The sequence below is a fragment of the Mus caroli genome, unplaced genomic scaffold (genome assembly GCF_978045245.1).
Source record: "Mus caroli unplaced genomic scaffold, Mus_caroli_1 scaffold_9, whole genome shotgun sequence".
NCBI classification, from domain to species: Eukaryota; Metazoa; Chordata; class Mammalia; order Rodentia; family Muridae; genus Mus; species Mus caroli.
Window position 1 is genome coordinate 93,050,187 of NW_028227264.1, and position 13,388 is coordinate 93,063,574.

Sequence of the window (13,388 nt, forward strand, 5' to 3'; positions counted from 1 at the left end):
GGCATCGGATCTCCCTGGTAGTTGTGAGCCACCTGACTTGGGCACTAGGAGCTAAACTTGGGTCCCCTGCAAGAGCAGTACGCATTCTCAAGCTCTGATCCATCTCTCCAGCCCCACGGATACCGATTTGTTAAATGCCGTGCCGAGTGAGCGGCCACGCGGGCTTTCTGCACACTGCTCACACATGTCAGGCCTTTCCGACATGGCCGCTCCCTTTCTTCCCCTCACATACCCACCATCTTTTCCACCTTCCGAGTTCTTCATATGCCTGGAGCTTTCTAGAATAGAAGGTTTCAGATAGAAATAAACCAGCCGAGTAAGTCTGTCAGCAGCCCATGGTATACGGGCGTCTCACTGGGTCTGTCTATTCAAAGGCCAGCCTCTGGGTGTATTCTGAAGTGTGTATCTTTCAGAAGTGTGTAGTCTGTGGGTGTGTTTGCAAGTGTGGTTAGGCGTGCTGCCGTGCGAGCAAATGACGGCGAGAAGGCATTGGCAGCGGTGTCATGACGTCCTTGTTCTCTTTTGAAGCGATATAGCAAAAACAGAGTTCCTCCTCAAGGAATACATGAAATATGGATTCTTCCTGCTGAAGTTGTCCCCAAAACAATGGCAAATACAGCAATCGCAAAAAAGGGCCCAGTCGTCCAAAAGCAACCACATTCTTCCAAAAATCTTGGAAAGTAAGTCACGGGTCGTAAGTCAAGCTAGGCAATGCCCCCTGATTATCTAGAGTGGCTCTGCTCAAAGTTTGTTATCTATTTCAATAGTCAGAATGGTTTTTAGTTATACGTGCATGGGTGTTTTGCCTGTATGTCTGTGTGAGGGTGTCGGATCCCCTGGAACCGGAGTCACAGACAGTTGTGAGCCACCATGTAGGTACTGGGAATTAGACCCTGGGTCTTCTGGAAGAACTAACAGCCAGTGCTCTTAACTGCTGAGCCATCTCTCCGGTCCTCTTCCAACCTTTTTTATTAATTTGGAAAGTCAGGTTAGTTTCAGATATAAGCAATAAAAATGAGCACGTGGACAAATTAAAAAATACATTATTTAGCATCTCAAAAACTATTATTAAAGGCCTCTAGAGTTGAGCAATGGATACAAAATCAATTATGTTTTGTTAACCTAATATGCTAACTTAAACTAAATTTATTCACTGGGAACTGTACAAATACTTTGAAGCTGGGAAAAGAACAACTTCAATGTGTATGACCTGGGGGTTTGACAAACAGGAAAATATATCTGTAGAACATATCAGAAGAATTGATACTGTAAAGTTCACAGTTTTCTTGAAATAAGTGCATTTGGTAAAATTATAATAAACATTCTGTTACCGAGGGATTTTTAGGAAGTGGAGTATCAGACTTTGTACCATGATCCTGAGGCCCGTACAGAAGAATAAATGCTTTTAACTTAAGAATGTAATGGGGGTAGGTGGGCCACTCATAGTACTTTAAGTATTATATATTTAAATACGTTAATAATCTTATATACAAATATATGGTTAAATATTTAAGTACATCGTCTCAATAATCAGAGCAGTGCTGTGCTGGCACTAGTGTGCAATTATAGAGCAAAGATAGAGCCTATTACGGAAACATTTCATATGTGATCCAAGCGGAGCGACATCAAAACAGAAGATTTTATTCCCAGCAACACTGGAGTAGCTAGGCCCAGGCTCACTTCCTTCTTGAAGAAAATTCTGAAATATTGGACAGATGGACTTTGGTCGCCAAGCACACAGCAAAGTTAACCCTTAGGAGCAGACAAAGCAATTAGGTGAGAGCCAAAATTCTGAGCTACTGCCAGAAGCATCTCCAGAAATCCCATACAAGGACAGGGAGTCTAGAGGGAGCACAGCTGATCCAAGCATTTACACTATGGAAACTGGCAAACTAAAAATCAGAGAGAACTTGTCTTGCAGGGTTGTCAGGGACATCAGTGATGGCACTTGATCAAAGCTCATTAAAAGATGTTGAGCAAGACAGAAAACGGAAGTAAAGCCGAGGTGTGTTTTCACGAGAGAGTTTCAGATTTAGTTTTCCCTAGACTAAGCGAGGATACTGAGGACCCAGCAGGCTCTCAGACAATGAGGATCGATTGCTACAGCAGGGTTTAAGGAACTATGATGGGCTGATGTTGGAAATGGATATCTCCTTGGCCATAAATGGTCTATTCTCATCTCTCCTCCCTGTGTCCGAGAGCAGTCCTCACCATTGGAGAGTTAACATTGATGGATACAGGCTCTCCATCCCACCTCTCCATCCTGGAGGCTTTGCCCAGTAACTCTGCCATCATGCTGAGAGGCAAAGCTCTCACTCTCAGAAACGTATCCCCTGCCCCACCCTAACCCCCCCCCCTTCCTCCCACAATTGCTCACTCTTTCTCTCCTCTTCATGCCCCATGTTTAGAATTCTCCATAAGTACAGCTAAAAGGGATAACGACATCGACTCAGACAGGATGTCGGTTTCAGAAGAACGGAGTTCAAGGCGAGGAAGCCAAGGTGAGGGCTGAAGCCTGTGACTGTGCTGACCAGAGCCTCCAAAGGGAGGAAGGCTGTGCTCATAAGGCAACTCTGCCGGAGAGCTGGGGGTGATGCCCGCATCACCACTGATGCTGGGGAGCTAGTCGTTTTCTCTCTCTCTCTCTCTCTCTCTCTCTCTCTCTCTCTCTCTCTCTCTTTCTCTCTTTCTCTCTCTCTGACCCCCCCCCTTTGTGATATTATCACAATGTCCAAGTGGACAGGAATCGCATCCTAAATGTTCACCTGGATGGGCCCCCTTGTCCTTTGGTTCAAGTTTGCCTTCGGTAATGACAATCCCCTACCTAGCCTGAGACACGAGAGCAAGTGTGGACGCTCTACCAAAGTCAGCCACTAGGTAGGCTCTCCATCACCATGGCAGACCAGGGATTTGGCCTCGGCGTTTTAACATTGTTTGAGTTGGAAATCAACACTTAAAAACCACCAGATGCCATGAAAATATCCGAATCCATCTTCTCTTGAAAACTCACTGGATCTGAGGTCCTGGCTTTTTGGATGTTTCCTGTGTGGACAGTCTCTTTCCACAGGACCTGAGGTCCTTCCTGGCTTTAAGGACATTTCCTGTGAGAAAGTCTTGCCCATTTTGGTGATCCTAGTTCCCATCACACCTCCTTCCCTCCTGTGCCTGGCACCACCCAGGGGTCATTCCAATACAGCTTGATTCTTGGGACCTCTCTCTTTCATCTTGCCACTAAGCAGCAGGTATATTTTGGGATTGAGGGGAAAAGTATTACAACTTGTCCAGAAATGACCATGATATATAAGCCTCATGCCTGGCCATTCAGCCAGCTAATTAAAAGTGGATGGTTTTTATTTTTCACACTTAAGAGTCAATCAGTTGGAGTCTGCACAACACATATTACTTTGCCCATTGGGACATCTGTGGTAGCAAGTAGAGATGGAAGGGAGAAGAGGTAGGTATCAGTAGTGTTTTCTGAAATGAAGTATTACTCAATTTAAATAGCACCTCTTTTTTTGAAAAAAAAATTTATTTATTTATTTATTATTTAATGTATATGAGTACACACCAGACACACCAGAAGGGGGCATCAGATCCCGTCACAGATGGCTGTGAGCTGAGCCATGTGGTTGCTGAGAATTAGACTCAGGACCTCAGGAAGAGCAGTTAGCGCTCTCAACCGCTGAGCCATCTCTCCAGCCCCAACAGCACCTCTTATAAATGGTTTCGGTAATATGTGCACATCCTAAAGGCGAAGACAATATTGTATGAGATGCTCTTCCCTTTCTCTCCCCTTCCCTCTTCTTTCCTTTACTCAATTCATATTTATCAAAGGCACACAATGTATGCTGGGCAACTTTAATGACTTGGGGTACACAAAGAAAACTGGAAGGCAGCTCAGCACCCCAGAGTTATACAGGACAATGAAGAGAGAGCGTCAGAGGAGGGATAGGCGGGGAGGGCTCTTTTGGAGCTCTACATGATGCATTTTCAGGAATCTCTGTAGGCCAGGTCACAGTGAGTCAGGGTTTTGAAGAATGCATAGGAGCTTACTAGAAAGAAGGTGGAAAGGGTGTGGATTCAAAGTAGAATAGAACAAATGACAGGGAGCCATAAAGGTGTTGGTATGAACTGGGCAGGTGGATAAGGACTCTTGGGGCCAGCATTGGCCCAGTGGTTAGTTTCAACCGAGGGTTGGCCCTGATCTTGATGAAGCTCATGGATGCAGGGAAGTTAAGGACAAAAGGCCCCCAGCTGGAAGGCAGGGCTCTCCATGTCCTGTTAAGAATGGAGGCCGCCATTACCTTTGTTTTCTTCCTTAATCCTTTTGAACCCTGTGATTAGAAGTAGATATTGCTGATATGGGAAAAATCAGAACCACAGATTGCACCTCTTCATCTTTGCCCCTCATACTCGAGTCTCCAGAGTCATGTCACCCTCCACGGACACTTGCACGGTGTCCAATTTCAGTGGAATGAAAGGGCCCCCCGCTTTCCATATGACCACTTTCTTGATAATAAAACTGTGCTTTAAAAAATAGAAAATAGAACAGGCGCATAGTAGCTGGCATCGAGCGACAAGGACTCACCTCTAATTGTGTTCTTCTTTTCCTTTCCCATCTCATGTGGCACGGACCTCACCTGGACATTCTGAACAGGAGGAAGACACGGGAAACATACTTTGGGCCAAGACTCCAGGAAGTCATCTGTGTTCAAGTATGTGATACAAACTTAATGAATTCTGATGAAAACTGTGAAGGGCTTTTTTAGAAAATGAGTCTTTTTAGCTTTGGGTCAACATAAAGGCCTCCTCTCCAAACCTGGTGTCACACACAGTGGAGTACGTGGTGGCCCAAGTGTGTGCACTCCCGAGATGCCCCAGAATTCTGCTCTCTTTATAAGGACTCACCGCCTCTAGTCACCAGAACCACCAGAGATCTCAGGCCCATGGGTCTCCCCCCCTAGCTGTTCCTATAGCCTGTGTACCCACAGACTCACCCTTCGTTTACCTATTGCAGTGGGACCATAAGGCATCCCTACTTCCTTTTTTGCTTCTTCCTTAACTTGATTATGAATTCATTGTTTTATAAACTGTTCATTGTCAATCCAAGCTACCCAGAGGTGCTTTGAGAAGATATGTGACTGGGTCAGGCATGACAGCCGGAAGCAAGGAGTCTGAGCTAAGACGGCCAGAACCTCCAGTAGGGATCCTGTGCCAAACCATAGTGCAGTGCCTCAGCCAGGATCTCAACCCCGGACCAATCAAGTACAAAATGTCACCACTGGCTTTTTCATGTCCCTTTATGGTCATGTCCATCTCCCTCTTCCCCCGGCAGCCCCTACTCCATCCACGTTGGCCCACAACTCAGGGGATCTGGCTTCCTCTTCTGGCTTCCATGAGCACCAAACGTGCACATGGTATATTGACATACATGCAGGCAAACCCCCTTCACAAAAATAAAAATGAAGTAATAATAATGATGATGATGATGATGATGATGATAAAAGAACTTGGTGATACTTGGGGTTCACAGTCAATTCAGGAACAAAAACAAACACGCTCACAGAAAATTCCTTAGAAATGGTTTTCTTTCGCTTCTTTTCTTTTACAGTCGTCCTGAAAGCATGGCCTCCGAGGACAGTTTGGAGTACTTTTTAGAGGACGAGATCGTGGAGTTTGATCTGGTAAGCAGACTGTTTCTTGATTCTGGCTGTATGTGGTGCGCACGTTCATTCATTTCTTCTGCAATGTCCTATTCCAAACATACCACACGTTTTCCGGAAGGAAATGTGATTTGATACTGTTCTTAAATCCTGTCAATTACCAATACTGGTCATCAAGTCATCTATAAAAAGCAAACATATAAGAAGCTAATATGTCAGCCCTTTTAAGGGCGAGGCAGAAGAACCACAGATTTCAGGCCAAGAAGTTAGGTGCGCAACGCAGGCCTGTAATCTTAACTCTTGGGAGGCAGAGGCAGGAGGCCTGAGGGCCCAGGTCATCTTCAGATGTTTAGCAAGTGGGAAGTCAGCCTAGCCTACAAAGAGACTCCCGACTCAAGAAAATGAAGCCAAATAAAAAACAGCAACAGCAAAAAAAAAAAAAAACAAACAAACAAACAAACAAACAAAAACCCAAAAAAACAAAAACAAAAAAACCCAAACCAAAAACAACAACAACAAAAAACAAAACTCAAGGCCAGCTTGCGCCACTTAGTGAGTTCTAAACCAGCCTGAGGTACCTAGTGAGCCCTGGTCTCAAGCACTCAGGAGGCAGAGGCAGGTGGATTTCTGAGTTCAGTTCGAGGCCAGCCTGGTCTACAAAGTGAGTTCCAGGACAGCCAGAGCTATACAGAGAAACTCTGTCTCGAAAAAACCAAAATAAATAAATAAATAAAACAAACAAACAAACAAACAAACAAATAAATAAAATGAAAGCAAAACAACAAATCAGAACATAAAAGGAAAGGAAGAATTTGGAGAAGATACATACTCTACCACCGGTCTGTAAAAATTGTTGGTCTTAGATTGCTTAGTGTGTGTGTGTGTGTGTGTGTGTGTGTGTGTGTGCGCGCGCGTGTGTGCGTGCGTGTGCGCTTTTAAGTTTGCATGTATGTGAACGCATGTGTGCCTGTACGAGGGTAGAGTTGACACTGGGTGTATCCCATAATTGCATTCCACTTTATTACCAGAAACAAGGCTCCTCCTCGCTGAGTCTGGAGCTCACAGATTTTGGCTACCTAGCCAGCTTGCCCCGGGAATCTCCTATCTCTATCTCCTAACCATTGGGGTGATGGGGGCGGTGGGTGTGGGGGGGTCAGCGGCCACACTCACCCAGCCTGCCCGTGTGTCCTTCGCACTCTGATCCTCAGCCTCTGGGTAGCAGAACCACAGTTATTGCCCCTGCAAAACACCCCACGACAGCTGCAGAGCTGATTGTGGGTTTCCCCGTCTAAATGCAATCACGGAGGCTTGGGAGTGATTTTAAAGAGAAACAAAACAACCCCACCAAACGCCACTCGTGATTACACAGGACATAGCTTACCCAGGTCGTCGTGCTTTTAAGCCTGTGCTCAAACGCATGATTGTCCAACTTAACATTTCTGATGTGCAGGGCAGCACTGTTGACCACGCCCACCCTGCTGGATAGCAGATTCTACATCTTCATCTTGCAAACCTGAAGCACTGCGCCCATCTAATATCCCTTCTCCAGCCTCCAGCTCCTGGCAACCATCTATCTACTTTCTGGTTCTAAGAGACTGGCTATTTAAATATGTATTTAAATATTTAAATAAGCATCTTGTGCGCTATTGGGCTTTCTTTGTGTGCGTGAGACTGGGCTCATTCACTTAACATAATGGTTCTCAAAGTTCACTTAAATTACACCGTAATGGGGCTGGGAAGCAAGCAAATAGGTACACTACTTGCCTTGTGTGGTGGGGTTTGAATAGGAATGACCCCATAGAACTCATGTGCATGAATGCTTGGCCCATAAGAAGTGACTACTATTAGGAGGTGTGGCCTTGTTGGAGTAGGAGTGGTCTTGTTGGAGGAAGTGTATTAATGTGAGTGGGCTTTGAGGTCTTTTTTTTTTTTTTAATTTAATGTCTGAGTGTGCTCTACTGCATATACATCCGCCTGCCTGAAGAGGGCATCAGATTCCCCCTATAGAAGGTTGTGAGCCACCATGTGGTTGCTGGGAATTGAACTCATGACCTCTGGAAGAGCAGCCAGTGCTCTTAACCACTGACCCATCTCACCAGCCCTGGGCTTTGAGGTCTTATAAGCTGGCCAGTGTGCCTCAGTCTCTTCCTGCTGCCTGTGGATCTCTGCTCCTTCTCCAGCACCATGCCTGCCTGCACGCTGCCATGCTTCCTACCACAATGATAATGGACGGAACCTCAGGAACTGTAATCCAGCCCCATTTAAATGTTTGCCCTGTAAGAGTTGCCATGATCATGATCATGGTGTCTCTTTACAGCAATAAAACCCTAAGTAAGACACCTTGCAAGTATGAACACCTGATTTCCAGTCCCAGGACCCATTAAAAAAAAAAAAAAAGGCAGGCACGGTGCTGTACTGCTTATAATCTTAGCACCCAGGAAGCAGAGACAGGCAGGTTGCTGGCCAGTCAGCCTGTCCATCCTACTGGGTGAGTGTCAGGTCTGCCAAAGATTCTGGAGAGAGAGAGAGAAGAGAGAGAGAGACGGATGGGCAGTGTCTGAGAAACCACACCTGAGGTTCAGCCCAACACTGTGGCATGTGCACACATCTGCACACACATGTACAGAACCACACAAATGTACTGTAGAAGAAACATCTCTTTGAATAATATTCCACACTGTGTGTATGTGTACTGCATTTCCTTTATTCACCTATCTATGAATATTTCTGTTGCGTCTGTGTCAAGGCTGCTATAAATAATAATAATGAACACATGTATTAATATATGTCATCTTTGAAAATGCTTACCAAGGCCATGCATATTCTTAAAAAGCCACTACATATCAAATAATTAGCCTTGAGAAGAAATGAGCCTTCATCAGCCTCCTATCTCCTCATCTTATCTTTCCTTTTTCACCCTTCCTGCCCTCTACTGTTGTGTCCAGCCAGCAGATCACAGCCTGGGTTCTAGCCTGGAAAGGCATTTTGGAAACCTGGAAGAGAAGAGGGGCTAGGCGGTGAGAGAAAGAATTGCAGCTAAGACAGCATTCTGATCAAAGCTCAATTTTACTTTTTCAGACACTCAGTTATAAAAGAAGGGGGAGGGAACCCGATTTCCCGCCAAGTAACTCGGGGTCCAGTAGCAGGAATGAACACGTGTGTGTCTCCAAGCAGCAAAGCGACAGGGTCCAGCAGTAGGCGTGGCAGAACGAATGAGCAGGAAACTCCACCCTTGAGCAAGCAGGTTCCAGGGTGGGGGAAGAGAGACCACACTCTACTACTCTTCTAATAAGACCTTTCTCCTTTCCTCCCCTCCCTCTTTTCCTCTTTAACATCCCCCATCTTTCCCCACACCCCAAATCATCTCTTTCCATTTCCATCTCTCCCCGGGAACAAGGTTCCTTTACGATTCTCTCGGCCCCCCTCATACTCCAAACTGTTGTGAGGGTCCAGACCCTTTCAAAAAACAGTTGTGTTCCAAATGTGGTCCCCAGCTACTGCCGGGAGGGTGGGGTCACCGCTGCAGACCCTGTGATATCTGCAGAGATGTGGAGTCTTTGAGGATGGGGCCTAGTGGAAGGAAGTTAAGTCATTGGGCCATTGCTCTTGAATGAGAAGGGGGACCCTTGGTGTCTTCTCTCTTTACCTCATGGTTATAGTGAAGTGGCCTCCACCATGCGATCCTGACACTGGCTACTCTGCCACTATGCATCTCCTATAGTCCCAGGGCAAACATAAACAGTCCCTCCTTAAAAGTTGACTTTCTTAAGTAGCTTGCCACGTGGGTGGAGAGCTGAGTGACAGCTCCCTCCCTATACTGTCTAGACAAACCACATGAGCATATTGTGAGACACTTCTCTTACCTGTTGGCTGACTAGCTGCCGGAGATTTATTTCAAGGAGCCGGAGGAGCTGCTGCAGGTCTTCACGGAGCTGGAAGAGCAGAACCTCACCTTGGTTCAGTATTCCCAAGATGTGGACGAGAATCTCGAAGATGTCAACAAAAGAGAAAAATTCATACAGGATAAGATGTGAGTGGGTCCCTCCCATCCAACAGTCACTAACCAGAGACCATATCCAACCACTCATGATGGCCCCTCTCCTGGTTGTAGGCTGGGGTTTTAATTAATAACAATTGACATGGTGGGTACAAAGGAAGAATTGACATTTGGCCAGACTAGATTGGTTTGAGTTTAACTTTCCTCCTGCTTCCTCTCGCTCTTGAAGCATTTTCCTAGCTGGAGGGGTTGAAATGGTGCCCTTTGGCATCACTGCCTTCAGGACAGAAAATCTGGTCTAATGGAAATTAACACCTGCATGTAAGCTTTTATTTGCCTCCCATGGACTTGGCTGTAGGCCTGAGAGCTGCCTCAGGGGATCGAACAGTTATTGACCAAGCATGAGGACGTGAGTCTGAATCCGGGAACCTGCACAAAAGCCACACATGGTAGTGCACACCTGTGAGCCCAGTGCCCCTAACCGGAGGCAGAGACAAGAGACTGCCCAGAAGGTCACTGGCATTTGCCAAAACAGGACCCCAGGCCACTGAGACGGGTAAAGGCTGCTAAGGTAGAGTTCAATCCCTGAAATCTACACGGTAGCAGGAGAGAGCCGAGTCCTCCAAGCTGCCTGCGACGTCCACATAGGCCGTAGCATACACACACACACACACACACACACACACACACACACACACACACACACACACAAACATTTTGGAAGAAGGAAGAACAGGAAGAAGGCCTTTTTCAAACGTGGTGAAAAATGGGGATTGATACCTGAGATTGTTCTCGTGACCTGTGTGCGTGCATGGTGAGCACAGGCCCTCCTCTCCCTCCTTCTCCCTCTTCTCCTCACTCCCCCCTCTCCCTCTCTCCCTCCTTCTCCTTCTTTCTCCCTTCCTCCCTCTCCCTCTTGCCCCATTCCCTTCTCTCCCTTTTTCTCCCTCCCTCCCTCTTCCCCTCTCTCCCTCTTTCTCTCTCCCTCCCTCTCCCTCTTCCTCTCTCTCCCCCCTCCCCCTCCCCCCACCTTTCTCACTCGCATGACAAAAAATGCACACATATGCACTTTGGCCATGTCATCACACGCTGACCCCTTTGTGGTTGCTGGGTGCCAGGTTGCTGACATGTGCCCAGCAAGAGGGCTGAGTCCCTCAACTTTGAGTTACAGACGAGGGTCCCATCCTTCTTTTGCAATAGAAACAACAACATCTCCTTCCTGCTGGAGCACAAACATATGCTTAGGATGAACTGTGAACGAGAGGAGGAGAAGGCAGCGGAGCTGGAGCTGAGGTCCAGGCTCTTCAGTTTTGGAGAATTCAATTCCGATGCTCAGGTACCTTCTTGGCCTGTGGTAACTTTATTTTGTCTCCCGGTAATGATCTGGCCTCCCTGGGTGCTGAGCACTTGACACACAGGGAGAGTTAGGGCAATCCATAAATTGTTGACGGGGTGTAGCAAACCAGTGTGGAATTATTTTGTCAATATGGAAGAATCAATTTCCTAGAGAGCAACCATTTAGATTGAGCTGGGGGTTCACGTGAAATGTTGTTCTAGTTATTTCAAATGGCCCTTCTTTGTTGCTATGTGGTGTGTGATATAGTTCACTGCCTTTATTCGTTTTGATGGCAAATTCATGTGACCACTCAATGACAGAACATGTCATGAACCTACACAATACTGAATGGAAAATTGGCCCAAGCACGAAGCCTAGAATATGTGTCAACTTCTTTGGGCCTAAATAGATTGACTTGTCTCCCAGGACCCGTGACACATCCTAACACCCTTATTTTACTGATAGGCTTGCCTCTCCCAGCTGCATGCAAAGCCCTCCACACAAGGACCATCCTAACTTCTTGTTAGTGAACTCAGTCCAGAGCTCCCTAAAGTGTCGATGCTCAATAAATGTTTGTTGAATGAATGATCAGGTTAGTTTACAGACACTCTAACAACCACTGGTTTCTTGGGAAAACTTCATAAGGAATGTGAATCCAAAGATGCCGCGTTGGGCTAACATCACATGTATGGCTGTGCTCTTGACTTTTAGGCAGAGGTAGATTTGAGGAACAGGCTACTTTAGGAAACAGATGACCATCCTCCCCTATGTGCAGACAGGCAGGGTTACTAAACGCAAAAGCTGTGGCAGGAAATGTGTTGATAGTAACAGTCCAGCTCTTCGTTTTTGTTTTTAATCAACCATTTCTTTTCATCAGTGATACACTTCTACCAAAACTCTGCCACCTAACCATCTCGAGTGTGCAATTCAATGGCACAAGTACCTTCACGCAGCATAACTGTCGCCACGGTCTATTTCCAGAACTTTTCTGCCACCACTGAAGCATAAAGTTGGACATTGTAACCATTTTTTTGAATGTACAGTTTGGTGGTGTTAAATACGTTCACATTGTTTTGCAACCAATCTCTAGAATGCTTTTTATCTTGTACAAGAACTGCATACGCATTTAACACAAGCTCCCGGTCCCTTCACTGATCAGCCTCTGCTTCTTTGTCTCTGAGTTCGACTCTTCTACATAGCTCATATACGTGGATCTGAGCAGGATGTATCTTTTAATGTCTAGCTTGTGTCACAAAGCATAAGGTTCTCTGGGTTCATCCACGCCGTGGCGTGTATCAGAATTTTGTTGAATGATATTCCATCCTATGCACCGTACTTTGTTTACTGTATTGATTGACATTCATCTGATGGACACTTGTATTGTTTCTATCCAACTCTTAAATAATTGTGAAGCTGACCACCCTGTCAAATAAAAGATAAATTATCTTTGCTATCTAACGGTAATGCACACCACAACCAAACCACTTTAATCTCGGTTTTAGGGCAGCTAAGGGGGCACAAATGTCATGCTCAATACTTTTAAACATTGAGTCAACCATGAGAAGGGAGAATCTAGTTTGTGAAAGGCCCAGGGCTCAATGCCCAGAGAACAGAGTCTTGATTCAAAAGTCCCTCAAGATTTCGATAAACGAACAATCACAAGTATAAATGTGTACAATTTGCAGGCACACTCTGGAACATGGTGTTAATCACTTATGGCCTTCCAAGAATATGAAATGATATGGAGGGAGAGAAAAATGGAAAACTTAGAAGTGTTTTGTTTTGAGGGTTGTTGTTATTAGGCACAATCTCACTATCCAAAGCTGGCTTCAAACTCACTATGTAGCTGAGGATGACCTTGGAGTTCTCCTCCTGCACCTCCTGTTTGAGACTGGGATTACCAGCACAGACCACCACACCCAGTCTCACGCAGTTCTGGGCTGCCTCACACGCACCGCACGCTAGGCTAGCACTGAAGCAGTGTTTTCTCAGCCTTCCTAACGCTGTGACCCTTTGATGCAGTTCCTCGTGATGTGATCCCCAACCATGAAGTTATTTCCATTGCTACTTCAGAACTGTAATTTTGCTACTGGTTTGAATCGTAATGGAAAGATCAACACGTGATGACACACGGACATCCAGACAAGCCTCCAGTTTGAAACACTGCTCTGGTCCATCAGGTCCTGTTCACTGTGGACGTACACCTAAGTTGTCCTGGATCCATCTTCCTGCCCAGTGGCCCTGGTGAACCTGGCCTGCCTGCTGCCAGGGCCTCCAACTTGAGTAGCTCTGACTCGAGCCCGCCCTCTAGTGGTAGTTTAAAGGACCCATTTGCACATCTCTCTTGTCTCTAGTTGCCCTTATTCTGGAACGCTTTTTTTTTTTCTTTGCT

At 46.0% G+C, this 13,388-nt stretch overlaps 1 protein-coding gene across 3 annotated transcripts in view; it reads left to right on the top strand.

Annotated features, from left to right (window-relative positions):
- Ccdc38 (coiled-coil domain containing 38) overlaps positions 1 to 13,388 on the top strand; it is a 43,158-nt gene that overhangs the window by 24,772 nt on the left and 4,998 nt on the right. For all 3 annotated transcript variants that reach the window (XM_021174676.3, XM_021174677.3, XM_021174678.3), the window contains 6 exons: positions 529 to 680; positions 2,409 to 2,501; positions 4,658 to 4,715; positions 5,612 to 5,684; positions 9,542 to 9,693; positions 10,861 to 10,996. In XM_021174676.3, coding sequence (XP_021030335.1) covers positions 529 to 680; positions 2,409 to 2,501; positions 4,658 to 4,715; positions 5,612 to 5,684; positions 9,542 to 9,693; positions 10,861 to 10,996 — 664 coding nt within the window. The remainder of the gene's footprint in view (positions 1 to 528; positions 681 to 2,408; positions 2,502 to 4,657; positions 4,716 to 5,611; positions 5,685 to 9,541; positions 9,694 to 10,860; positions 10,997 to 13,388) is intronic.